The 26,330-nt window shown below is 42.4% G+C and overlaps 1 protein-coding gene across 9 annotated transcripts in view; it reads left to right on the top strand.

Annotated features, from left to right (window-relative positions):
- The window catches only part of LRRC8D (leucine rich repeat containing 8 VRAC subunit D), a 119,099-nt gene that overhangs the window by 77,661 nt on the left and 15,108 nt on the right, over window positions 1-26,330 (top strand). Inside the window, exon 3 of one of the 9 annotated variants that reach the window (XM_032361191.1) lies at window positions 154-246. The exons of 7 other annotated variants lie outside the window; for them this stretch is intronic. Coding sequence is in view for 1 of the 2 variants with exons in the window: in XM_032361188.1 (XP_032217079.1) it covers window positions 151-246 (96 nt within the window). In the remaining variant the exon portion in view is untranslated. Of the gene's footprint in view, window positions 1-150; window positions 247-26,330 lie in introns of all 9 variants that reach the window. One more of the 9 variants, XM_032361188.1, reaches the window with a different exon arrangement.

Here is a 26,330-nt window from a genome sequence, read left to right as displayed (position 1 = left end):
TCTGTTGAGCCTCACAGTAATTTTCTGTGTCTGCCCCAGTTTTATAACCTGTAAAACCACAACACTGTCCCTTTCAAGGCTGTTCTTAAAACGTCTCATTGGGTTTCCGGGTCCTGTCCTCACCCAGCATCCCTCACCGTCGTACTCCCTCAGGAATCAGGAAACCACAAAGCCCCGTATCCAGTGGTGATTTCATTTCTTCGGCAACGACCAGTAGAGGCAGGAGGGACACCAGGCATGTAAATGGTGCGTAATTCTGGCGCTGTGCGCTTTCATGCCCTCTGTTGTCAAGCCCAGGCCCCATCCAGCCAGACTTCCTCCTTGCCTGGGAACAGATTGTGCCTAGGCATTTCTAGTCCAGTGAATTTAGAAGGGCAAACGGCTTCCTCAGAAGAATGGGATAACCAGGGGCCTGGTCTCTTTTTTGCCTCTTCTGTTGGCTTTCAACACATGGCATTGAGGCGGGGGAGACCGCGGCGCTTTCTCGTGGCGGCTTGCGTTCGGAGCTGCCCGTCTGAGCCCTGATCCCTGACACCTTTGAGCGAACAGAGGAGGGGGTGGACTAAGTGGGAAGGGCTCCCAGGAGGCAGTGAGGCTGCTCTGCCTCACACGGGCAGCTTTGGCCTTGAGTAAGTCGTCACCAATGGGTCGTAACTTCTCTCCCGTAAAAGGAGAAGGTTCTCCGCAGTTCTGTCTAGATTGAAGCCGGCAGATATCGAAGTCACAGATCTCCCTCGACATGGGTCCTTGCCTCATTTCCAGCTGCCGTCTCCTTGGGCGCTGCCGCCTTCTTCACTCTTCCCTCTTCACCCTCCTGCCCTCGCCTGACTCCCTTGTCTCAGGCCTGCTTCTCGGGGTGTGGAGGGAGCCCCGTGGTGCCCAAGTAGAGCTAGATGACCAAGTAGGCAAGTGAAACGTGTGTTGAGGACACCTGTGAAGCAAATATATCGCTAGAAAACGTTTTCAAAAGAATCTAATATTCAGTGCTTTAAAAAAGAAAAAAAAAAAAGTGACCATCATGGGGGAAAAGCAGACTTTTGCTGGACTTCCTTAGTATTTTATGGTGTGTCCTTTTAAGTTCTGTTTGGGGGGAACTGTATGATCTTTTCAGTATTTAGGATCACTGAAGGCTTCATCTTTTACCTGTGAACTTCTGGGACTCAGCGTTTTCACAAAAGCCTCAGAGAGATAAAAGCAAGCACACTCCTTTGGTCCGTGCCCTTTTCTCTAGACCTAGCCACCTGTGTGCTTATTTTACTATCGTAACAGGTTTTTCTGTAGCCCTGGCTCACTCAGAGCCTTCCACCACACTGTGTACTTTCCAGGTGAAAATGTCCACAGTGGGGGTTCAGCCTTGGGACAGAGATAGGCCAGGAAGAGAGATGCAGGAGTATCAGCCTACACATACCTCCTTCCAGAAATTAAAATCAAATCAAGACATCAGTTATTCTCCAGAACAATTAGATGCAAAAAGTAGCCGTAAAAATGTGAAGGAGTGCTATAGGAACTTAGAGGCCGAGGATTTTCTAGAAGATGCTTCCCGCCGAAGGGACCTTGAAGGAAAGGTGATGGAGAGTTTTGCCTATTAACAAAATGTGCCTATCTGACCGGCCTGTTACTTTCTTTCTAAGTTCTAAATCCCATGATTGTCAACTACTGGCTGCTGCTTCTCAGAGCTGCCCCAGACTAGTTTCTTCCAGACTTAAGCACTCTGTCTCTGTTCCTCCATATCTCTCCTGCCCTGGCTTTGGTCCTTAAAGCCTGCCTCTTCTGATAAGCCACTGGAGCCACTGAGAAGAATCAAGTCGAGTCCCCTCGGGCTAACAGAATAAGACAGGCTTTCTTTTCTAGTGGACTGTCCATGTGGTTGCCTGGGGGACTTATGGGGTCCCAGGTCCTTGTTTTCCACCACAGTCTGGTTAAGCACAACTGTCCTTATTGTCATCATCGCCATCACTCAAAGCTGGCTGTAGTAGAGTGCTTACAAACGTGCCAGGCACCGTGCTACAGTGTACCTGTCCGGATTCGTTTAGTGCCTCACCGTAGCCTCAGATGAGTGCTGGTTTTTTTTTTTTGCATTTTATTGACGAGAGAAAAAGGAGGGACAGAGATGTTAAGTAACCATCCTGAAGGTCAGACAGCTAATAAAATGGCGGAGCCAGGAATTTTTGCTCTTGTGGTGGGATTTTTCTGAGCCCTGCTCATAACCATGACACTGTATTAAGTGCTCAAAGGAAGAGAAGCAGGGGAGGTCTAGTGGGCTAGGAACAGCATGGGGAAGGTGGCAGTGCTTTGTGTTTGAGGAGAGGAAGAACGGGTACTGAGTTTCTTTCCATCAAGATGGAGGTGGTTTTGAATTGTTGACAAGAAAGAGCTTCCTCTTAAAATGTATTAGATAGTATCTTTTCTCTGTAGTGCCATCTTTTTTCATTCTCTTCTTCATGTTTGGTTTATTTTTTACGCTGTATCAGATCACAGTAAAAGTTGTCTGATAGGGATGCCTTTTCAGTGAGGTACACAGTATCACATTGCCAAGTATAATTTCCACTCAGGTGACACTGTTCTCACCACTGAGGGAAACAGGCAGGATTAAGCCAGAAAAGCTGGTTATTAGGTATTTACCTCTCACTCTTCACACAAGCACAGTTACACACATTGAAATATGTGTCTTTTTAGTATTCTGGTATTGTTGACTGATTTGTTTTTAAAAAGAGGGTTTCCAGGGTGCCTGGGTGGCTCAGTCTGTTACAGGTCTGCCTTCGGCTTGGCTTGTGATCCTGGGGTCCAAGGATCATGACCTGAGCCGAAGGCAGATGCTCAACCTTGACTGACCCACTCAGGCGCCCCTGAAGACTAATTTGATGCCTCAGATTGAGCCCACAAATTTTATAGTTGCCTCTGAAATTGATTTCTTCCCAACGTAAGTATACTTTTAAGATCATCTTAATAACTCTGTATCTGACATCCACTAGTCATTTATTTATTTAGTGGCTTGGGAGGCTCCTGTTACTCATGGTTTTTATCCATAAGAGTAATTATCATCCTGGAATTCCCATTTTAGCCCGAGGCCACCCAACTTCCCTCTTCTCAGGACTCAAGGCTGTGCTATTTTTCTAAGAAGAGGCCAGAGAAGATGGGGTCTCAAGAATTCAAGTGAGAGGACAGAATAAAAACAGAGATGCCTTTGGGCGCACTGGAAGGAACTCTCTTATCCTCCCCCCATGCTTCCTTCAAAGCCAAAAGCATTTCACCATTAGCTTAGCTCTTTCAAGAGTCGCCAGGCTCCGCTGCGGTTTTTGTCCCAGCTGTAATGACCATCTGACCCCTGGGGAATTCGAGAAAGTTGGACCCTCAGCTTCTCTTTGGAATTAATGGAGCATCCTATAATTTCACAGATGTGAAACTGTTTTTAGAGATCTCAGCTTCCCACTGGTCTGGTTCCTCGGCTGTGTCTTTGTGGGTCAGGCCTAGCGAAGGGAAGGAAGGAAATAAAATGAAATGAGTTCACGTACTTTTCTTCCTTAAAAGGACTGGGAAGGAATACAGAAGGTCAGGGGAATCTAACCTTGGTGAGCTAGCTTGCTCTTCTATCTGCTGCAGGTTACTTTTGTTTTTTGCTGCCTAGGTCTCCAGAAAACGGCACAGGAGGGTGTAGACACCTTAGTGTCCAGGTTCCAGCATCATGACGCCATAGAAAGCACTTAGGTTTTACCATCAGGAGGCCTGGGTTTGGGTCTCAATGCTGCCACCATTAATTAGCTGAGTAATCATGGGAAGAGAGAGAACTGTAGCATAGTTTCTCCTCCCTAATTTGAGGTTGTGAAGAATCCTTATTTCACAGGTGGTTGTGCGAGATGCATTGTAATCATAACACGTTAAAAATCACTTTGTTAGCTGTCTGTTATCTCTGCATGTCATGGTTCTAGAACTCATACTAAGGGTTAAATTTTCACCTTTGTCATTTGGCTTGTAAAATACTTGGAAGAAAGTTTCCAGGTGGTTCATGTTCCCCCTAGGTCAAAAACCTACTCCCGTGTGCTAAGTCATCAATAATGTTTGATAAAGCTGTTTCTCTTTTGAATATAGTTTAGATGAATTGTTCCCCTGTAAGATTTCACACAAATTTGGATACCATGATTTGGACTGCCTTCCCGAGAAACTTGGTGTGATAGGATATGGTCATGGAACCACCCACGAACAATTAAGACCAGAAAGATTATTTTCATTTCCTTCTCACCGGAAGTTTGTACATACATCTTCAATAAATAGTTGCTAAGGTTCTCAGGGTCCTGGGATCAAACCCTGCATCGGGCTCTCTGCTCGGCAGGGAGCCTGCTTCCTTCCTCTCTGCTGCCTTCTCTACCTACTTATAATTTCTGTCTGTCAAATAAATAAATAAAATCTTAAAAAAAAAAAAAAAAAGCCATTGAGAAAGATAAAGGAGCCAGGCTGATGGACAGCAAGATGGCATCTTTATTACTGAAAATGCTCTTTGGAGAATGTGGCTTTCAGTATGCAGCCAAATGGGCCTTCTGAAATTTCATCCTTGAATTAGATAGACTACCCACTCTTTCCCAGGCAGAGCAAGACAGCGGAAGCTGGCAGCTAGCAGGTCAAGCCCTCTACCACCCAGCAGGAGAGGAGTTCAGAACGGATCATTTCTGCAGGCAGGCAGAAAGAGGGAAGAGAGGGGAAGGAGAAGGTGGAGAGGCCACATCTATTATTGAGGGGAATTTTGTGCAGGAGATAACATGGGGAGAATAAATAAAGTCCTCTTAGGATACCTGCCCTGGCATCTCCAAGGGTAGATTAGACCTGGCCTTGCTCCCTAGGGACACGTGGTGAAGAAGGGAGATAAGGCATCTGTCAGTGTGATTGAACCCGAGATTGCCCTTCCTAGGGCTTCTTCACCCTTTAGCTAAAGCTTTAAATGTGGAGTTGGGCACATTTTATGTGTGGCCCCCATCCCTTTTTACTTACGAGCCCTTCCTACACCTAAAGCTGCTTTCAAGAGCACGTTCAGGCTTTAAAAAAATAATTCTTATTTGACCAAAAAAAAAAATTATGAGAGGACTCATTCCTTTTCATAAAGAGCCAAACTATATTGCCTTACATACATCTGGTGGTATATATAACTTAGCCCAGATGTGAATAAGCAAGAGACCGAGTACCTTGTGCAACAGCACTCAGCTCAGGTAGAAGCAGGTGCATTGAAGCTGCTGAAGCATAAGGAAAAAAGTCAGTGGAAAGAATTTTACTATTATTATTATTTTTCTTTAAGATTTTATTTTATTTATTTGACAGAAAAAGATCAAAAGTAGGCAGAGAGAGTAGGGGAAGCAGGCTCCTCACTGAGCAGAAAGCCCGATCCCAGGACCCTGAGATCATGACCTGGGCCGAAGGCAGAGGCTTAACCCACTGAGCCACCCAGGTGCCCCTATTATTATTAATACCATGATTAATTTCATAGCTTTGGAAATTGATTTGCCGCATGTCACTGACAGAACCCCACAATTCCACCTCCCACCCGACTTCTCTTTTCTACTTTCCCCAACTTCTGTGCCATTCTGTAGAATAGAATTTTGCAGAATTTAAGGTTGACCATGACTTTTTTGTTCGTGTTCTCAGCCAGACTTTCGAGCTGGCTGTCAACCAGGACCCTGGGCCGGCTTTCTTAGGGGAAACCCGCCTATGTGTCGTGCCGAGCTGTATTAGCCGCTCCATGTTGTTCTCAGATGGGCTCTGGAGTAAGACCAATCCGTGCCTGTGCATTTGTAGTAGCCACTGGATAAGAACCAGAATCATGAGTCCAGAAGTAAAGGGTCAGGGCTCTAACCTGCTGAGTCATTTCAGCTCCGCCTTGCTGGCAGGAGTTCCCGGGCTGCACTGAGTTTGCTTTACTTCTCATTGTGTTTCAGCCTGTCAGAGGCTCTTTCACAGATTGGGGGGCTCATGTAGAAAGAGGTGGGTGTTCGTGGAGCCCAGGAATCTGGGTTCATGATACGTACCCCAGCTCATCTCGATTTGGATGTTACTTGAGGAAAAAAACACGGAAGAGTGGGTCACTCATTCTCCTCCCTGCAAACCTGTCAGCGTTTATTCCTGCAGGGAGGCTAGTGTGAGCTGCCAACAAAGGGTCCCGAAGGGCTTCTTGGCCATCCTTCAGGTGCTGGTTTCCTGTCTTCTCCCGAGCCTCTATGCACCAGTGCCAGCAGCCTTCACTCCCTTTTGTTGCTAACTGCCGGGATGTGCATGAGCAAGAAAAATAAATACCGGAGAACCGACAAGTACTACATAAAATTTTGTTTGGGAACTTGAAAGCTAAACACTTCCAGGCCAAAAAACATATATTTTTACTTCTTTTCTTTTCCATGCCCTGGCCTGAGGTAACCTCACACTTTAACTCACACCACCCCATTAAAAGTGTTTATTAATCTTTCCTAAACTTTTTTTCTTCTGCTTATCTTCAAGTGTCTAAGTCTTCTCCAGCTCTGAATAAGCCACTACTCTTTGGTGATCACTTTTTCTCCTGAACAATCGAATCATTAAAAAGGAGCTGACAGGGTGCCTGGGTGGCTCCGTCCATTAAGCGTGTGCCTTCAGCTCAGGTCATGATCCCAGAGTCCTGGGATCGAGTCCCATGTCCAGCTTCCTGCTCAGTGGGGAGTCTGCTTCTCCCTCTAAACCTCCCCCCACTCCTGTTCTCTCTCTCTCTCTCTCAGAGAAATAAATAAAATCTTAAAAAAAAAAAATGAGCATGACATGGATTTGTGCCCATTATAGAGAGGAAGAGTGGAGGAGGGAAAAATGTTAAGTGTTTGCAAGGTGGCTTATAAATAGTTAAACCATCAAAGAGTCTTAGATATCTTAAACTTCAAGAGTATGTTTTTTTCTACAGAACTCACCTAAACTTGTGTGTTAAGATGTACTAAACTTGTATTATTAATCATCCTAACACATGATTGTCCTGTTTCTAAGTTGCAGATACTTTATGGGTGGGAACTTTGATTCATCTCCAGAATGTGATCTAGAGCCCCGACAATCAGAGCACCACATGAATGCTTGCTTGATACCATGGTTCGAAGAACTTGTTTTTAAAATATTTGTTGCATACCTTTGTAGATAGATACACAAAGATTAATAAGACATAGTTTCTCCTCTGGAATAACTTACACTCTATTGAATAAGCAAATAAGTATATCCTAATGACTACCCTAATGAATAGTGAATCAAGTCGTGTAGGGACTCAGCTACTCTGAGCAGCTGACTGTGCCTCGGGGTGAGGATGGGAAACAGATGGCTTTTGTGGAAGGATATATTTGAGTTTGGATTTTAAGTGTGAACTGAATCTTAAATTTTTATGTCAGGAAGGAAGAGATAATCTAATACAGTCTTACTATTGTACAGGTGAAGAACCTAAAACCTAGAGATTGCTAGGATCCAATAGCTGGTCAGTACCGGAACTAGAGTCCTACCAGAACTTTCCTGTCATTTCTAGAACTTGGGGTACCCAGAGCATTCACTGTTTTAGGAAAATGGGATCAACTTTGAATATAGTTTCTCTTAGAACAACCTGGTATTTTTAGAGTCACCTTTATCATAAAGCTGTCTCAGAAGGGTTGATTAACTGTTAAATTATCTTTTGTCTGAGCCTACAGTAATAGCTGTCCTGGTACATAAACTAGTTACATTACTTTAATATTTTATTACAAAACAGTAAAAGGCAGGGCAGTCTGGACCTTGCTAAGTGGAATAGTTTGTGGCCCTCAGGTAATCTAGAAGTTCTAAATCATTGCACCAAATATACAAGAATGTCACACAATGTAATTAGGCAGATAAAAGAAAAGGATGAAAGAATCTTCTTCATCTATTTTCTGGGCATACTCCTGGTATAAAAGTGAATCTTAATACAGGACACTGAATTATTTGAATGTTGAATGCTGTCTTTTTTCTTAAAGATTTTATTTATTTGCAAGGGAGAGAGCACAAGCAGGGAGGAGTGGCAGAGGAAGAGGGAGAAGCAGACTCCCCGTTGAGCAGGGAGCACAATGCAGGGCTCTGTCCCTGAACCCCAGGTTCATGACCCAAGCCAAACTGACTGAGCCACTCAGACACCCCCTGGTCTATCAGTTTTTAGTTCTGTGACTTTGTGAGGATGTTACCTAACATTTCTCATTTCTAAGCTTTTTTTTTTTAACCTATAAAATTAGGGAAATAATTTTCCTCAGCTTGTCTCAAGAAATTGTACCAATTATTCTTCATAAAACCCTTCCCCAAATGTGCCTAACACAGACTTGAATCCGAGTAAATTATAGTTTGAAGTATTTCGCTTCATTTTCTATGGATATGTTTTAAAGCATTAAGTAGAGTCACAGAATAAACCTATTTTGTATTGAGAAAAAGTATCTCATTCTTTCCAGAACATAAGAGTATGATAAATACCATGCCTCTCTTTTTATTCTTTTGGTGTTCTAGTGAACACTTTTTGTAGCAGCAGGTTTTAATGATTAATTTTGAGGCCTGAACCTAAGCATTATTGACTAAGATGAAAACCACAAGCCCCAAGAGTCAGTAAGTATTGATGTTGGTTGAGAGCCAGTGAGATAATAATGTTTAATATATTAAATATTAAATGCAGAGTCTTCTGGTTTGGTGAGTGTTGCTAATGCTGCCAATTAAAACATGGCAGTTTGATGTATAGAAGTTTAATTTTATCTGTATTCAATCCATTTCAGCTGATGGTTACCATAAATAATGATAAAATACTGTTACCAGCCCAAGTAATATCCTGAAATTTTGTGTGAATTCAGTGAGAAAAATGAAAAAAACTTTATTTAAATGCTTATATTTTTCAGTGGGTGGTTAAATTTACATATTTAGTATTACTTTGAACGTTTATGATTTTAAGGTATTATAAATTATTTAAATATAAAACTAAATAGAAAAAAATTTGTGATAATATAGGCATTTTTCCTCTTTCATTTTCTGCTTTTCTGTAATTCCAAAATGTCATCCAAAACTCCTGTGTAGTCACTTTAAAGGCAAACAGTTTTGTGAAATGCAAACATCTCTATCACCATAAACCTGTATTGCCTGTGTTAGTTTCAGATCTGTCACTAGAAATGAGTTTTTTAAATCATACTTTGTATGTTTCACTTAAGCAGATCTGGGGGAATATATTTCTGAAGCAGCTAACCAACATTTCATTATTGATAAACTGAACTTTCCATAAATTTCTGAAAAATGAAAATTGTGGATCGAGACTAAATTGGGAACTCACTAGTTTAAGAGAGTTATCTGTAGAATTGTCCCAAAATGCCTGTTATTATACTTTTGCAAATCAAGACACTAGCTAACTCAGCCTTTATTGTGTGCCAAGAACTGCTCTAAGTACACGTATATAGTACTTTTAATCCTCATAACAAGCTTGTGAAGTAGGTGATGGTGTTACTATGACACCTACCACTAGGCCCTCCCAACCCCCACCCCACTACCACCATTTTCATATATGAGGAATCTGAAGCACAAAGAGATCGAGTGACTTAGCTAGTTGCACAGCTAGTAACTAGTAAAGTCAAGTTTAACCCAGATAATCTGGTTCTAGGATCTAAGTCCTGTCATTAGTACGAATAGGGCTAACTATAGACCCAGCTCCCATAGACATAAACGAACTTCCAAGTATGATTTGTATTTGAGTAATATTCTTTTTTTTTTTTTTTAAGATTTTATATATTTATTTGAGAGAGAGAGAGCATGAGGGGGAGAGGTCAGAGGGAGAAGCAGACTCCCCGCTGAACAAGGAGCCTGATGTGGGGCTGTCCTGGGACTCCAAGATCATGACCTGAGCTGAAGGCAGATGCTTAACCAACTGAGCCACCCAGGTGCCCCTATTTGAGTAATATTCTGAAAAATCTTGTTGCTCAGAGATTTCTGAAGTACACTTTTCTAGCACATAAAAGACCATCATTATTTTTTAAATGATGTGTTGGGGGACAAACAGGTGTATAAGAGTCCTTGTGCTGCGTATTGATAGTGCCAGTGATCTCTCTCAGCCTAGTTTTCTGAGAGCTTTAGCCCCAAAAGAGACATGGGTAAATGTGCAGTCTGATTTCCTTCTTTTCCCAGTTTACAAATGAGAGGAATTCTTCCATGAGTCCCCCAAAGTTAGTCATTTCCTGCTTTGTGATCCCAAGGCACTTTGTCCAACTCCATATTTTAAGTAAATACCATTTTATAATTAATCTGTTTATGTGTCACTTCTTTCCATCCCCCACCCTTGCCTCCAAGTGAGTTCTTGAAGAGCTGGAATCAGGTCTCCTTTTATTTTTGTCTCCCACCAGTCTGGTGACAGATGGATGAATCATGTTGCCTGGAGAGGTTAAGGGACTTGCCCAGGGTAGCAGACCTGAAATGGGAACAACTTTCGTAACTCCCAGCCTTAGTGCTTACCTCTCATGTACTGCCAGAAATGTGTTCCAGTGATCTGGATGCTGCTAAGGAGTTAAGATGCAGTTTTCCTATTATGCTCTTCTCGGCTAGCTCACTTACAAAACCCTACTAATAACTGTGTCAGTGCGGATGCGGCTGCCGCCATCGCCACCTAAGCCATGGCGTCGTTTTGAGGATCAAACGAGAAGATACTATTTGTGAAAGCTTTGGAACTGGTAACACCCCTTCTCCGAGCATGTAATGTGGCTGTTACTCTGGGTGTTGTGATTGATGTGTGATTTGCAAGGTATTGAGGCATTCATCATCCCATGGACCACCCATTACTACTGTGTGAAACTGGGTGGCCTTGTTGCCGTTTCACACATGAGAGAATGTCAGCCATAGCCACACGTGGCTGAGGGCATCTGAGCCGGGCCCTCCTGCTCTCTCCAGCACAAGCCACCAGAACGAGGCTGTGGAGGCCTTCAGGGAGCGGGCCCTGTAGAGAGACCTGAGGGAGAGGGGGAGCTGGGCTCTTCTAGCACGGGGACATTACGTATGTGTATTTCCATTCTGGTCATATTTTTCATTTTGTCGAAACGTAGGGCCTAGCCATGGAAAGCTTTCGAAGATACAGTGAGCAGTTGGGAGTTTGAAGTGGCCAACCAGAGTTCTGACAGGCAGCCCCTGCATGTGGTCGTGTGGGGGAGCAGGCGGAGGCTGCCCCTCTGTGGCTTTTGTCTCGATGGGGAGTTCCTTACTCTGACTCTCAGAGGAAATGAAGGATGATAAATCCAGCTGCCGCTTCCTGTTTCTATAATTCTAAGATTTATTTTTTTTTTTTAAGGGTAGAATGCTTTATTTTTAAACCAGTGGAAAATACCCTCAACCTGTCCCTTGTTACTAGTATTTCCTTAAAAACTAGATGTACTCACTTGGTTTTTAAAGGGGGTATGTGTGTGTGTGTGTGTGTGTGTGTGTGTGTAAAATTCCCATGATGCTGCCTGGGCTGGCTCACTCTCTCTGTTTTTCAACAGCAACAACAGAAAGAAAACCAATTAAGGCAGATTTTACTGAGCAGGAAGCCCTCGGTGAGATTGAGGGTGGTGTTCAATTCAGAGGAGGCCTGTAATTTGTATCGGTGATATTACCATCTCTCAGATATGCCTGTGCAGTCGGGTGTGGTTTTTCTTCTAGTGGTTGTGTTATTAGTGAATAAAGACCCAAGTTATCTAAGAAACATACTTCTTGCTCATGCGCCGTAGTTTATGGAAAGTAGCCACTAGGTGTAGATTATTAGGATGTCACTTGCTGGGTTTGATTGTGTTCTCATTGAGTTAAAAGTAATAGGTAGAAATATTTTCTATAATACCAGTTTTTTTCATTGCCCAATATAAGTGACTGAGGATGTCATAGGGGCGCCAACAGTGCATTTTTCCAGAAGCACTAAAGGAAATTTTTATTTAGCAAAGTAGAATTATAAGAATATAGTAAATGCAGGCAGTCCCCCCTACCGAGTAAGAATGTTAGCTCTGATTGAAGTCCCTTACCCTTCCTGTAGTATTCCTACAGTCACAGCTGTAGCAGTACTCTGTTCACACTGGGTCATCATTACGGATTTTGCACCAAGAACTGGCTGGCCCAAGTGAGTTATTTACTCTTAAAGAAGTAGAGTTACAGTTTATAGTAAATGAATTCAGAATAAAAAGGAAAGCTTCATAAGCTGCATTTCAAGAAGGGTTTACAGAGACCATTTGGTCTGACGTTGTTAACCACTTCTTCTGAAGGTGTGTAAAATTGTGAGACCGTCACCTGTGTGGGAGCCTGTTCTAGTATGTATGCCACTGGCCACTGGACAGTTCCAGAGATCTCCACTTCTAGTCTCAGATGACCATTGCCTTATTGCAGCCATTTCTTGGCTAAAAAATGAAGCTAACACTATTTCCTTGTCTCCTAGCAATTTGTAAGGATCAGATTAGTCAGAATCCATGCAAATGGTTTTAAAAGCTGAGATGATGATAAAGACGCGAGGTAATCCTGTTATTAAATGGCAGTTGGGTAGTAAATTGTCATTTCACTTTTCAGACTTTGCTCCTTATGTCCTGAGGCAGCCTTTGACTACTGGGGTTGTGTCTCCTTTACTCAAGCATTCCTTCCAATAATTCATAAATTTGGGAGGAATTTTTTTTTTTAGATTTTATTAATTTATTTGAGAGAGAAAGAGCACAAGCAGAGGGAGAAACAGGCTCCCCACTGAGCAGAGAGCCCGATGTGGGGCTCCATCCCAGGACCCTGTGATCATGACCTGAGCTAGAGGCAGCCGCTTAACGGACTGAGCCGCCCGAGTACCCCTGGGGGGTAATTTTAATTGACTTAGAGCTAATTTCTAAAACAAGCTCAAGGGGTACAGGTCTGGACTTGGGAGGGGTCAGTCAGATCTGGGTTTGAATTTTAGCAGCATGATCTTGGTCATTGCAAACTTTCTAAACCTCAGTTTTTTCTCCAAAAAACTAGAACAGGAATGTCACTGCTTGCAGGGCAATGGGGGCCGCGGTGGGAAGTGTGACAATTTCATGAGCTCAAGTGTGTGTTGATTCTGTATCAGGGTTTTCCTCCTGTCTCCCGTACGTGTGCCGTGGTCTCTGTGTTCTGTGACAGTGTCTCATGGCCAAGCTGATCACTCCCAGACTCCAGAAGCACACCCCACCTCCTTCTCACCCTCCCTTCCCCTCCATACTGCGGACAAGGAAATGAGAAGTAAATCAATCTGATTTAGGTCACTAACACTCTCCTTAGGAATAATAAATATTTCTTTAACCACCTTCCACTTTTCAGTGTAGTCTGACTTGAGTTCTTTTAATCTAAGCCTGACCTTAGCAGGGAGTTTCAGTGCACGAGGGTGCCTGATACTGTTTAGATGACTTGAATGTACACAGAGCGACTTGCTCTTATGTCCGGGTGCTGTGTTTTCTTTCCAAAGTTATAGGAGTCGTGGAATTCTTTTGTTGTTGTTGTTGTTTTTCCTCTTTTGACTTTCCCCAGAAAGGAATCCTTAAAGTTTTCCAACTTGATAAGTAATATATGGTGGATAGCAAGGTTAATGTTTACTGACTTACGGGAGAGAAAAGCAAACAATATAGGTTCAAACTCTGTTTGTTTAAGAATTTCTGTGGAATTATGAATTCTTTAATCTTGATATCTTTATTTAGTCCTAACAGCATGCTACATACTTGAGCTAGAGCTCCTTGTAGAAATGTGTTTACTGTATCTGTTTTAATTTGATGTTCCTAATAAGACAACCATATAAAAAAAATCTCTGTACCTTCTCACACTGTTCTTATTTCTTTTAATTTATTTTTTATTAACATAAAATGTATTATTAGTTCCAGGGGTACAGGTCTGTGAATCGTCAGGCTTACACACTTCGCAGCACTCACCATAGCGCATAGCCTCCCCAATGTCCATAACCCCACCACCCTCTCCCTACCTCTCCATCTCCCACCATCCCTCAGTTTGTTTTGTGAGATTAAGAGTCACTTATGGTTTGTCTCCCTCCCGATCCCATCTTGTTTCATTTTTTCCTTCCCTACCCCCAAACCCCCCACGTTGCCTCTCAAATTCTTCATATCAGGGAGATCATATGATAATTGTCTTTCTCTGATCGACTTATTTCGCTCAGCATAATACCCTCTAGTTTTATCTACGTCATTGCAAAAGGCAAGATTTCATTTCTTTTGATGGCTGCATAGTATTCCATTGTGTGTGTGGGTGTGTGTGTGGTTGTGTGTGTATATATATATATATACACACACCACATCTTCTTTATCCATTCATCTGTTGATGGGCATCTAGGTTCTTTCCATAGTTTGGCTGTTGTGGACATTGCTGCTATAAACATTCGTCACCCTATTCTTTTTAACTTCTAACTCTCTGCCTACGTTTTCCCATCCTAAAAAGTAAACCCTTCCATCTAACCTGTTTACCCTTCTTGCTGTTGTCCCAGCCTTTTGTTTTTCTCCCCAGCTGACGTTCAAGAAGCAGACATTCCCTTTCCCACTTACTCCTCACCCTCCGTGAGTCATACAGATTTGTGGACAGTGCTTAGGCCCTGAACTGCCTGGCCCAGCAGTCAGTCTTTACCTTAACCTCCTTGACTTGCTCCCTTGGCTTCCAGAACAGAACGGTTTTCTACCTCTCTCTGACTACCACCCACATAGACCCACACACCCTCACTGAATCCTTTTCTCCCACTTGTTCCCTAAATGGTAGAGAGCCCCAGAAGTCCTTGACCTTTTTCTCCATAGGTACTCCCCGTGGGTACTCTCATCTTCCATATGCTGATTAGTCACAAATGAATAATTCCATTTTGGATCCCTCCCCCGAGATTTAGGTCAAGTGATTCCTAGTAATCTCTACTTGAATGTATTACACCCAGGTCCTAGCTGTTCAAGCTGAAATACTGAATTTACCCGGAAGTCACCTTGTCCAGTGTAAATTTGACACTCGCTTCCCCTCCTCCAGCCTTTCCTACCTCCAGTCCCACTTCCATACTCTGGGTAGGATTCTTTCTCAGTCAGAGTGCTGATCTCATCGCCCGCTTCCCCGTTCCAACCTTTCAAGGGTTCCTTATTGCCCTTTTTCTAACTTGGATCTGATGGTGTCGTGCTTTCCCTGAGCCCTCCTCTTGGAAAACCTCCACTCTTTTGTGTTCCCGGAAACCACAAAGAAGTACTCACAAATGAGTCTATCCGAATCTTTCTATTTCTGGATCCTTGTATTTAAGAGGCGTTTTTGAGTAGTTCCGAATTTTATTAATTTTGGAACCAGCTGAACTGCTGTTAATAGAATGCCTTATAAAGCGTTTCCTTCTCACACAGCAATCCTGATGCGAGCAGCCTGTGGCTGCAGGATTGCTTTGTTGTGCCTTGCACGTGGCTTCTGAGGTTGTGCCTTCTTCCCCATTTTCTAGCCAGCAGGAAAAAGGAAAAAGGAAGGCCAGAGTAGGTAGATTTGTCTTTACAGAGCTTACGAGGAAGTGAGCAATTGCCTCTCACATCCTATTTGCCCAGCTAAGTTACACGGCCGTACCTGGTTGCAAATATGGCTAGGAAATATTACCTCTAGCTGGGCCAACAGTCTCTACCCAGCTCAACTGAGCGGTGATGGTAGCAGATGTCTGTTACCAAAAACGAGAAAGGGAGAATGGTATCTGGAGGATACTTACTTGCCTTTATCACAGGAAGAAAAAAGGATGTTGATTAAAAGTGAAACTGGGAAGTGGCACCTGGGTGGCTCAGTGGGTGAAGCATCTGCCTTCGGCTTAAGTCATGACCCCAGCGTCCTGGGATTGAGTCCCGCGTCGGACTTCTTGCTCAGCGGGGAGCCTGCTTCTCCTTCTGCGTGCGGCTCCCCCTGCTTGTGCTCGCTCTCGCTCTCTCTCTCTCTCTGACAAATAAAATCTTGAAAAAGAAAAAAGGAAAGAAAGAAAGGAAGAAAACAGAAGGACCGCAGGGAGGAAAGGAGAGAGGGAGGAAGGAGAGGATAGGATAGGATGTGTCTGCAGATTATTTGTCTTTAAAAAAAAAAAAAATCAAGACTTGTGTTTACACATCAGCCTTGCATGATGGCCTCAAATATTTCTAGCTCATGTGGGCTCTAAGGGTGACAGTAAGTCCTGGTTTTCACGGAGAGTCCCAGGTCTACCCCATCCTGGCTTCCCCTTTTGTTTAGTACTTGTCACTCTCCAAGGTTTTCCAGTTCAGAAGGTGAACTGTGTTTTCACTTTTCTTGGTCTCAGCTCTCACAGATTTCCTAACAGTCATACACTTATTTTGTTGTCATTTTAGATTAGGATGGGTTCGGACTGTTTACTGTAAGTAATTCTGGGCAGAATAGTGGTAGTGGTTCATACGTCATCTTTTCCAGAGTACGTAAAGTGAGTATGGGCAGAACTTGAAGCTGTGGGTGGGCAAGGGCTGGGCTGTATGTATCTTGCTCCGATTATGTATTATTCTCAGCCCCTACTGAGCTACCCAAGCCAAATATTTGCTGATAATGTGTCAAGAGGTGAGCCCGATGTCTTCTTGGACAGTAAAGGTTTCCTGAAGTCTAGGATGGGCCAGATAAGTTATCTTCAACTACAGATCCTTCCTGCCTTCACACGAACGCAGTGCTTGACAATGAATCGGTGGGTGATTAAACAGCCACCCTCCGTCTTAGCATTAGCAGCATCGACCTAATGATACTGATCCGGCAAAACAGTATACATCGTCATTATTAGAGTTCTGATGTGTTGCATGTAAAATGACACAAATGAACAAAGTGTTTCTTGGTTATAATGATCTGTTTTTACTGGGGTTTTGGCTCACGAGGAAGAAAGGAAAATAACATTTAATCACTCCAAAAATGATCACATCTCAGATGGATAAATCTATCACTTAGAAGATTTTAGATCTTCATTTACATCCAATATATTAAACTTCAGTGTGGAATTCCCAGTCTGTGCCAGGGATGGGTACCAGATGGCTGAAATCAGGGCCTGATTGTGTTCACATCTCTTCAGTTTGCCCAAGGGCTTGTAAAAATGCCCTTTTCTCTGTGGACCGTGACATGGGTTAAGGAACACTGTTAATGATCTCTACAGTTAAAATAGCAGATGCTTAAATAAATACGTTGGCATTTGTGTATGTAACACTTTTTTTTTCCCAAAAAAAATGTTATCTTGAATCATTTTTTCAGGGTTGAATCGATAATCATGCTTTGTCAGAAAGTAAATACCCCGTTTTTTAAATTCAAGGATCTTCTTGTAATGTTCCAAGAAGCAGCTTCATCTAAAATCAGCAGCGGCGTACTGAGTTAGCCGCTTATGTGTAAAGTAAGCATGTGCATTTGGTAAGGTCTTTGTACCCTCCCAGTATGGAAAGGTTTAGGAGTTTTTACACACACTGGGCTATTCAGTTGTGCCTTAGTTTTATAGCTCCGCTAATACTTTATAATCAGGAGAAATGTTATCAATTAGATCATCATGATTGTGGCTCTCTTTATTAAAAATCCGCTAATTCATCATAATTTGGGAAGAGGGAAAATACCATTAACACTATGCACAGTGTAGCTAGTTAAGGGCTTCCAGTCAAATACCTTATCAGACCCACTTCTCTAGAGGCCATGTGTAGTTTTTACAAGGGCTACACGGGGGCACCTGGGTGGCACGGTGGGTTAAGTGCCTGCCTTCAGCTCAGGTCATGATCTCAGGATCCTGGGAATCACTCTCTGCTCAGCAGGGAGCCTGCTTCCCCCACCCCGCCTGCCTCTCTGCCTACTTGTGATCTCTGTCAAATAAACAAAATCTTAAAAAATAAAAATAAAATGGGCGCCTGGGTGGCTCAGTGGGTTAAGCCGCTGCCTTCGGCTCAGGTCATGATCTCAGGGTCCTGGGATCGAGTCCCGCATCGGGTTCTCTGCTCCGCGGGGAGCCTGCTTCCTCCTCTCTCTCTCTCTCTGCCTACTTGTGCTCTCTCTGTGTCTAATGAATAAATAAAATCTTTAAAAAAAAAAAAATAAATAAATTAAAAAAAAATAAAAATAAAAATAAATAAATAAATAAATAACCAAGGGCTACACATGTTAAGTACCAAGAAACAAGAAGTAAATTGTGAATAAAGCAATCCTTTTTTTAAATCAAATCCTTTGAAATAGGACAAAAGTGATACTCAGCCAAGTTTACCATTTTATCAATAATTCCAAAATGAGGCTTTGTGTTACTTTAGAAGGCTGACCCTTTCGGAGTTTTGGTTAGACCCCAGATGGCTTCTAATATCAATAATGAATTCCACTTTAATAGAGATTATTTTGTCAACTGTCATTAATGACTTTTAAGAGTTTTGATTGTTTTTCATCTTCATGGTATTTGATTTACACCTTTATTACCTTGAAGTCCGCTCCTCCTTATCTTGTTGTTTTGGGTTTTATCCTGTTCTCTTTTTTTCTTCACTCTTCCCCTCCCCACCCAAATCCTTGAAGATTCTTTTTTCTCTCCATTACCACCTTCTTCTTCCGGGTTTTCTTTAGGGGCTCCCACCTTCCTTAATTTTTTCTGGACATCTCGAGCCAGTTTTGGAGAGAGGTTGGTATAGGAACATTGGCTGAGCATTCCTGCTGTGTGTTCGGCATTACACTGGATGTCTTGTGTATCCTCTCACAGTGGTGTTTTGTCCCCGCTCCACGGACGAGGACAATGAAGGCCCAAGTTTACATAGCTAGTGATGTGAGATATTAATTGTGTGTCCATTTTACAGATAAAGTGTTAAGAGGTGGAGATGGGATGGAAACTCAGGCAGGCCAACTTCTTAAGCCACTTTCTTATCCATTATGCTACCAACATGTAAGAATTAAAGTTCTGTTTTAAATTATTAGCTCAGTAAAAGGAGACTCTAGGTTACTTGTGCATAAATTATGCCATTTTATGTTATTTTTGTATAGCTTTAAAGAATTTCATTGTATTCTCATACTGTTACCCCTTACATCTTTGCCCCATCTTCACTGCTGCCCTACTGCTTGGCTATTTTGTACCTATAAAATATAAACTCATTTTAATACCTAAAGAAAATGTAGGAAAGAACAAAACTATACTGCCTTTCCCTGTCTCCCCTGAAAGATCTAAGGAAGGTTTGGTTTTTCACTCGTTTCCATGTTAGTCTGTTCCAGAAACCAGGTTTTATTAGCATGAAAAATCACAGACTTTGACTGTGTGTAGGATTCTTACAGTGTTATCTGCCAGCTTTCTTTTGATTATATTGCATATGATATTGTACTGTGCAATGCATCATTTATGTATGCATTCTCTAAGTATGGATGAAAGCGGAACTGTTTGGGTTTTTTTTTCTTTTAAGATTTAATTAATTTATTTGACAGAGAGAGATCACAAGTAGGCAGAGAGGTGGGTGGGGGGAGGCTCCCCGCTGAGCAGAGAGCCCGATGCGGGGCTCGACCCCAGGACACTGAGACCCTGATCTGAGCTGAAGGCAGAGGCTTAACCCACTGAGCCACCCAGGCACCCTGTTTGTGTTTTAAAATTGTGCTTCACCCCAGAAGTGCTGTAAAAAGAAAGTTGCCCATCATCTATGTGTTGATAATACTACAGTCATGTTTTTCGAACTATCTTAAGCTTATAGATTTCATGCCCTAACATGTGAGGACTTATGTTTCTTTTCCTTTTTTTCCTCTTTTTCCCCCGAAACCCTTTTAAAAAGCAGATTATTATATATAATAATATATAAAGATATATATATAATTTATAAAGATTATATATTATAATCTAATAAAAAGATTATTATATATAATCTGCTTTTTAAAAGGGTTTCGGGGGGGGAAATGGTATAAAGAATTCTGGAAGATGTGTGTGCGGGGGAGTGGGGGAAGGATTTGAAGGGCTTAGGAAAAAAGATTCAGTTACAATGAAATCCTGTAAATGGACATAAAAGAATAAGAATATGAACCGATAAAGTAGAGAATTAAAAGAAACTGGGGGGTTATCTCTTGACACCTTTCTCTCCTTTGCCTACCTCATCCAGTCCATTAAGTCTGGTGGTTAGTTCTTGGGCCTTTTAGTTCCTAAATCCTCCATGTTACCTGCTCCCTCCCTTCCCCACTCAGAGCCCAGTCTTCACCTTCATCTCTTGCCCAGAATAACCAGTAGCTGCTCTCCTAATCTCCCATCGTACCTCGCTAGTGTCCTCCCGCCCACAGTGATCTTGGAAGAGACACCCCCCCCCACTTGTCACGTGTCTCCCATCTCAAGCTCCAAACACATCGGTGGCTCCCTGCTGCCCTGAGTTCTGTGACATCAGAAACTTCCACGTGGCTCACAGGACCACATCCCCTCATACCACATGCTCTTCCTCCCTGAGCTCCAGACTGGGGACCCTTCCATTCCTCACATGCTCTTTCCTCGCTGTCTCTCTACAACAGCAGGACCTTTGGACCTTCTGGCCCAGCCCCTCTGAACTCTTTCTTCACACCCCGCCCCAGTTGGAACTTCTTCCCTGATCTTGCTACCTGGAGGAAAAGCCGCTATTATCTGCCTTCATGATGTGTGCAAGCAGAGGAAGGTCAAAATCTTCCCGTATCCTGACATGGGGGAGCTCTCTTTTAGGAAAAGAACACAGAGTTAGAGGCATTAAATGTAGAAGCTGGGGCTTGAAAGGGTCCTGTGACAGCAAGGGTTCCTGAAGCTTATGCTGCTCTCCCTGCAAAGTAAAATCTTCCTGAGTGGTCCTCTTCTTGGTAGCGCTTCTCGGTTCACGGTTTTACATCTTCAGTCATGAATAGTTCTCTCTCCTAGACTGTGCACTCCATGAGAAAGGAAACATGTCTTTGCCCACCAGAGTTTCTCCAGGAATTTGCATCATGTTAACACTTGAGTACACAGATACGTTTCATGGATGGAGGGTTGAGGGAGTGAGTAAGTAAACAAAGATTCAGGTTAAGGGTTAATGCTTATAATGCCTTTTTAAAATGTAGCTGGCTTTCTTGGAAGCTACAGCTAAGTGGAGAATACCCAGATTCCATTGCTCTTATATCAGTACGTTGTGAAAGGCAAACTCTCGTCTTCATATCTGGTAGTAAAGAATTTTTATAGAGCTCTTTATATAAAATGCCTTATACAACACAGTGAATAACGACAGCAGCTTTCATCGAGCACTTCCCAGGGCTCTGAGTACTGACTCAGCACTTTGGTACGGTATTCTGATTTAAGTGTTTATGGACTCCAGCAAACTGTGCACACGCAGTTAGAGGCAGTTAGAACCTCGGCATCCAGTACGTGTGCGAAAGGGCAGAAAACGCCATGAGGACAACGAAAACGAACGTCTGAGGTTCTGGCAGCTTCCTTGTCTCCCGGAGTCTGCCTCTCTGGAGCTCCTTCCTGCTTGTCTTTTTATATTGCTTGGCTATATGCTAAAATGAGGCTCTTTTGCCTCAGTCCAGGAGTTCACACTGCCTTATCACCTGCCTGGAATCAAGAATCAGACCTTGGTCTTATCTCCTGGTGAGGGTGTGCCCACACGTACCTTTGTCTTTTTGTTTTCCCGTAGAATATTGACTTCTAAGCCAAATTGCCTGCAGATGGTCTGTCCCTGTGAGTCACCTTCAGAATAACCTGTTAAAAAGAGTTGTATGGTACTGTCCATCTGGACAGTGAAGAATTCGTGTCAGAGCTGATCCTTTTAAACTCTGGCACAATTAACAGTGACCTCAGCTATCGCTGTAATGAACAGCGACAGCGTTTGGCTCGCAGGTTCAGTGCCTTCTACGCCCACTCCTAGAATGCTGTTACAGGTCACCAGGATTTGTTCTGGTCTGGTTCAGACCTTTATTACATTTTTGTTTTTCTTTTTCTTTTTTTCCTGTGTCATGCTCTGGGTACATGCAGATAAAAGAAACTCACCTCCTTTAGGGTGGAGGGAGAGGAGCCCGACAGATTGATGGAACTCCCAGTGGAACAAGGGCCATGAGCAGCCATGGTCTGCCACTGTGTTCATTTCTAGTCCTAATGGCTGGGCTGTTTTAATGAACCACCAAGTAGCCTCATGAATTACATGTCCAGGGTATGGGATAGCCAAAGCTGAGTATCTTTTACTAACTTTGAGAAGTTTTCTCAGGGTTAGTAAGATGAACACCAGGCAAGGCACTCAGGTGCTTTCTAGCAACCTGGACTAAATCAGGAACAAGGACTGGTAGGTTCCCAGCTGTCTGTATCCAGAGCAGATCCCATGGGTTTGTGACGAGAGGGCCTTTCTGTCCCAAAGACAACTGGAACAGAATGTGGCAAGACTTCCCAGGATCATGGAAAGGTCCTGACCCGGGGGTCAGATATCTCCATTCTGGCTCACTTTCCTTTGCCCAGTCTCAGGTGTGTGCAGTCATACTCTGGAGTAGCAATATTAAAGGTGAGTAAACTTGAAAAGAAAATGGTCAGTTTTGGCCTAAGATGTCTTTTCTTACAGGTGGGAAGAATTTAGAAATGCAAATATAACTACCCTTAACAATCCCACTGGCTGCCTCGTAAACTGGATGAAGTTAGGATTAGAAGACTTTGAGCAGACATTTCTCTCTGAGCCTGGGATGGCTTTCTCTGGAGCCTTTATTAAGGCCCCTTTTGCAGGGCTGATCAGACCATCTCCATACCTCTTTCTCTGTTTGTGTTTCCTCTAGGCTTCTTTTTCAGTGGGGACAGCTACTAATTTTTCTTCTTATTATTTCCCTTTTTATCCCCAGCTCCTGTACCTAGCACTCTGTAAATGTTTGGTGAATGAAATGCAGTTTCTAGTAGAAGGTACCTACGCGATGCCTGTAGGTACTGAAGGATTTGTGCAGTTCTCTTGGCCTGAGTTCCTGGTCAAGGCAATGCTAGTGATAATTTGTGAAAGAAAACTCTAATGTTTGCACGAAATGAAATGTGGAAGCCATTGATTTAGACGTTCTTTTGTTCCGTGAATGAGATCTCATTTTCTAGCTTTCAAACATGGGCCTTGACTTTTAGAATTAAAAGCTAGTAGAAAAGGCAAGAAAATACACAATGGTATATTAAAATATTTTTGTTAATTCCTGAGATATTTTGTCTTAGATTTTCTAAAATGTATTGAGAATTCTATTCCTTAGCTTTGAAGTGGATTTTCTCTGTGAATAGCACTGTTCTAGAGAGAAAGTCCAAGTAGGTACTAAAATATACTTTGTTTTTGTAGCTCACAAATTCTGGATTTTCTCAAGTCCTTTTCTTTCAGGTGTTAAGTGGATTCATAAAAAGCTTTTGGAAGGGTACCTGGGTAGCCCAGTCAGTTAAAAGTCTGGATCTTCATTTTGGCTGTAACCTCAGGGTCAGGAGATCGCTCTGCCCCTCCCCCACTTTAAAAAAAAAAAAGCTTTTGGAGGTAGCAAAATGGGTGGATTTTGTGAAATCTGATTTTAGTAGGTTTTAGTTCTTTATTTTTCTTAAGGTCCTTTTTTTTTTTCTTTTCGGTGTTCCAGATTTCATTGTTTATGCACCACACCCAGTGCTCCATGCAATACGTGTCCTTAATACGCACCACCAGGCTCACCCAACCCCCCCACTCCCCTCCCCTCCCAAACCCTCAGTTTATTTCTCAGAGTCCACATTCTCTCACGGTTTGTCTCCCCCTCCAATTTCCCCCAACTCCTCCCAGCTCGCTTCTCTCCATCTCCCAATGTGCTCCGTGTTATTCCTTATGCTCCACAATAAGTGAAACCATATGATAATTGACTCTCTCGCTTGACTGATTTCACTCAGCATAATCTCCTCCAGTCCCATCCATGTTGATACAAAAGTTGGGTATTCATCCTTTCTGATGGAGGTATAATACTCCATTGTAGATATGGACCATATCTTCCTTATCCATTCGTCCGTTGAAGGGCATCTTGGTTCTTCCCACAGTTTGCTGACTGTGGCTGTTGCTGCTATGAACTTTGGAGTACAGATAGCCCTTCTTTTCGCTACATCAGTGCCTTTGGGGTAAATACCCAGTACTGCAATTGAAGGGTCATGGGGAAGCTCTATTCTTAATTTCTTAAGGAATCTCCACACTCTTTTCCAAAGTGGCTGCACCAACTTGCATTCCCTCCATCAGTGTAAAAGGGTTCCCCTTTCTCTACATCCTCTCCAACACTGTTGTTTCCTGTCCTGTTAATTTTGGCCATTCTGACTGCTGTAAGGTGGTATCTCAATGTGGTTTTGATTTGAATCTCACTGATGGCTGGTGATGAACATTTTTTCACGTGTCCATTAGCCATTTGCATGTCTTCTTTGGAGAAGTGTCTGTTCATATCTTCTGCCCATTTTTTGATGTGATTATCTGTTTTGTGTGTGTTGAGTTTGAGGAGTTATTTATAGATCCTGGATATCAGCCCTTTGTCTGTAGTGTCATTTGCAAATATCTTCTCCCATTCCTGGGTTTCCTCTTTGTTTTGTTGACTGTTTCCTTTGCTATGCAGAAGCTTTTGATCTCGATGAAATCCCAAAAGTTCATTTTTGCTTTTGTTTCCTTTGCCTTTGGAGACCTGTCTTGAAAGAAGTTGCTGTGGCCAATGTCGAGGAGGTTACTGCCTATGTTCTCTAGGATTTTGATAGATTCCTGCCTCACATTTAGGTCTTTTATCCATTTCAAGTTTATCTTTGTGTATGGTATAGAGAATGGTCAAATTTCATTCTTCTGCACATAGCCATCCAATTTTCCCAACACTACTTTTTGAAGAGACTTTTTTCCACTGTATATTTTTTCCTGCTTTGTCGAAGATTATTTGACCATAAAGTTGAGGGTCCATATCTGGGCTTTCTAATCTGTTCCACTGGCCTATGTGTCTGTTTTTGTGCCAGTACCATGCTGTCTTGGTGATCACAGCTTTGTAGTAAAGCTTGAAATCAGGCAGCATGATGCCCCCAGTTTTATTTTACCTTTTCAATATTTCCTTAGCAATTCGGGGTCTCTTCTGATTCCATACAAATTTTAGGATTGTTTTTTCCAGCTCTTTGAAAAATACTGGTGGAATTTTGATCAGGATGTCATTGAAAGTATAGATTGCTCTGAGCAGTATAGACATTGTAACAATGTTTATTTTTCCAATCCATGAGCATGGAATGGTCTTCCATCTTTTTGTGTCTTCTTCAGTTTCTTTCATGAGTGTTCTGTAGTTCCTTGAGTACAGATCCTTTACCTCTTTGGTTAGATTTATTCCCAGGTATCTTATGGTTCTTCGTGCTATAGTAAATGGAATCGATTCTCTAATTTCCCTTTCTGTACTTTCATTGTTAGTGTATAAGAAAGCAACTGATTTCTGTACATTGATTTTGTACCCTGCCAGATTACTGAATTGCTGAATGAGTTCTAGTAGTTTGGGGGTGGAGTCTTTTGGGTTTTCCATAGAAAGTGTTATGTCATCTGCGAAGAGAGAGAGTTTGACTTCTTCTTTGCCAATTTGAATACCTTCTATTTCTTTTTGTTGTCTGATCGCTGTAGCTAGGACTTCGAGTACTGTGTTGAACAAGAGTGGTGAGAGTGGGCGTCCTTGTCATGTTCCTGATCTCAAAGAGAAGGCTGTCTGCTTTTCCTCTTTGAGGATGATATTCACTCTGGGTTTTTAAGAAATGGATTTTATGAAGTTGAGGAATGTTCCCTCTATCCGTGTACTTTGAATCATTTTAATCAGGAATGAGTGCTATATCTTGTCAAATGCTTTTTCTGCATCAATTGAGAGGACCATGTGGTTCTTCTCTCTTCTCTTACTGATTTGTTCTATCACATTGATTGATTTGTGAATGTTGAACCACCCTTTCATCCCATGGCTAAATCCCACCTGGTCATGGTGGATAATGTTTTTAATGTACTATTGGATCCTGTTAGCTAGGATCTTGTTGAGAATCTTGGCATCCGTATTCATCAGGGATATTGGTCTGAAATTCTCCTTTTTGGTGGGATATTTGCCTGGTTTGGGGATCAGGGTAATGCTCGCTTCATAAAAAGAGTCTGGAAGTTTTCCTTCTATTTCTATTTTTTGAAACAGCTTTAGGAGAATAGATATTATTTCTTCTTTGAATGTTTGGTAGACTTCTCCAGCGAATCTGTCAGGTCCTGGGCTCTTGTTTTTTGGGAGGTTTATGATCAATGCTTCAATCTCATTACTAGATACTGGTCTATTCAGGTTGTTAATTTCTTCTTGATTCAGTTTTGGAAGTTTGTAGGTTTCCAGAAATACATCCATTTCATCTAGGTTGCTTAACTTATTGGCATATAACTGTTGATAATAATTTCTGATGATTGTTTCTATTTCCTTGGTGTTAGTCGTGATCTCTCCCTTTTCATTCATAATGTTATTAATTTGGGCCTTCTCTCTTG

The sequence above is a fragment of the Mustela erminea genome, chromosome 10 (assembly GCF_009829155.1).
Source record: "Mustela erminea isolate mMusErm1 chromosome 10, mMusErm1.Pri, whole genome shotgun sequence".
NCBI classification, from domain to species: domain Eukaryota; kingdom Metazoa; phylum Chordata; class Mammalia; order Carnivora; family Mustelidae; genus Mustela; species Mustela erminea.
The sequence above is the reverse complement of the archived record's forward strand: the minus strand, read 5'-3'. Positions and strand labels throughout refer to the sequence as shown.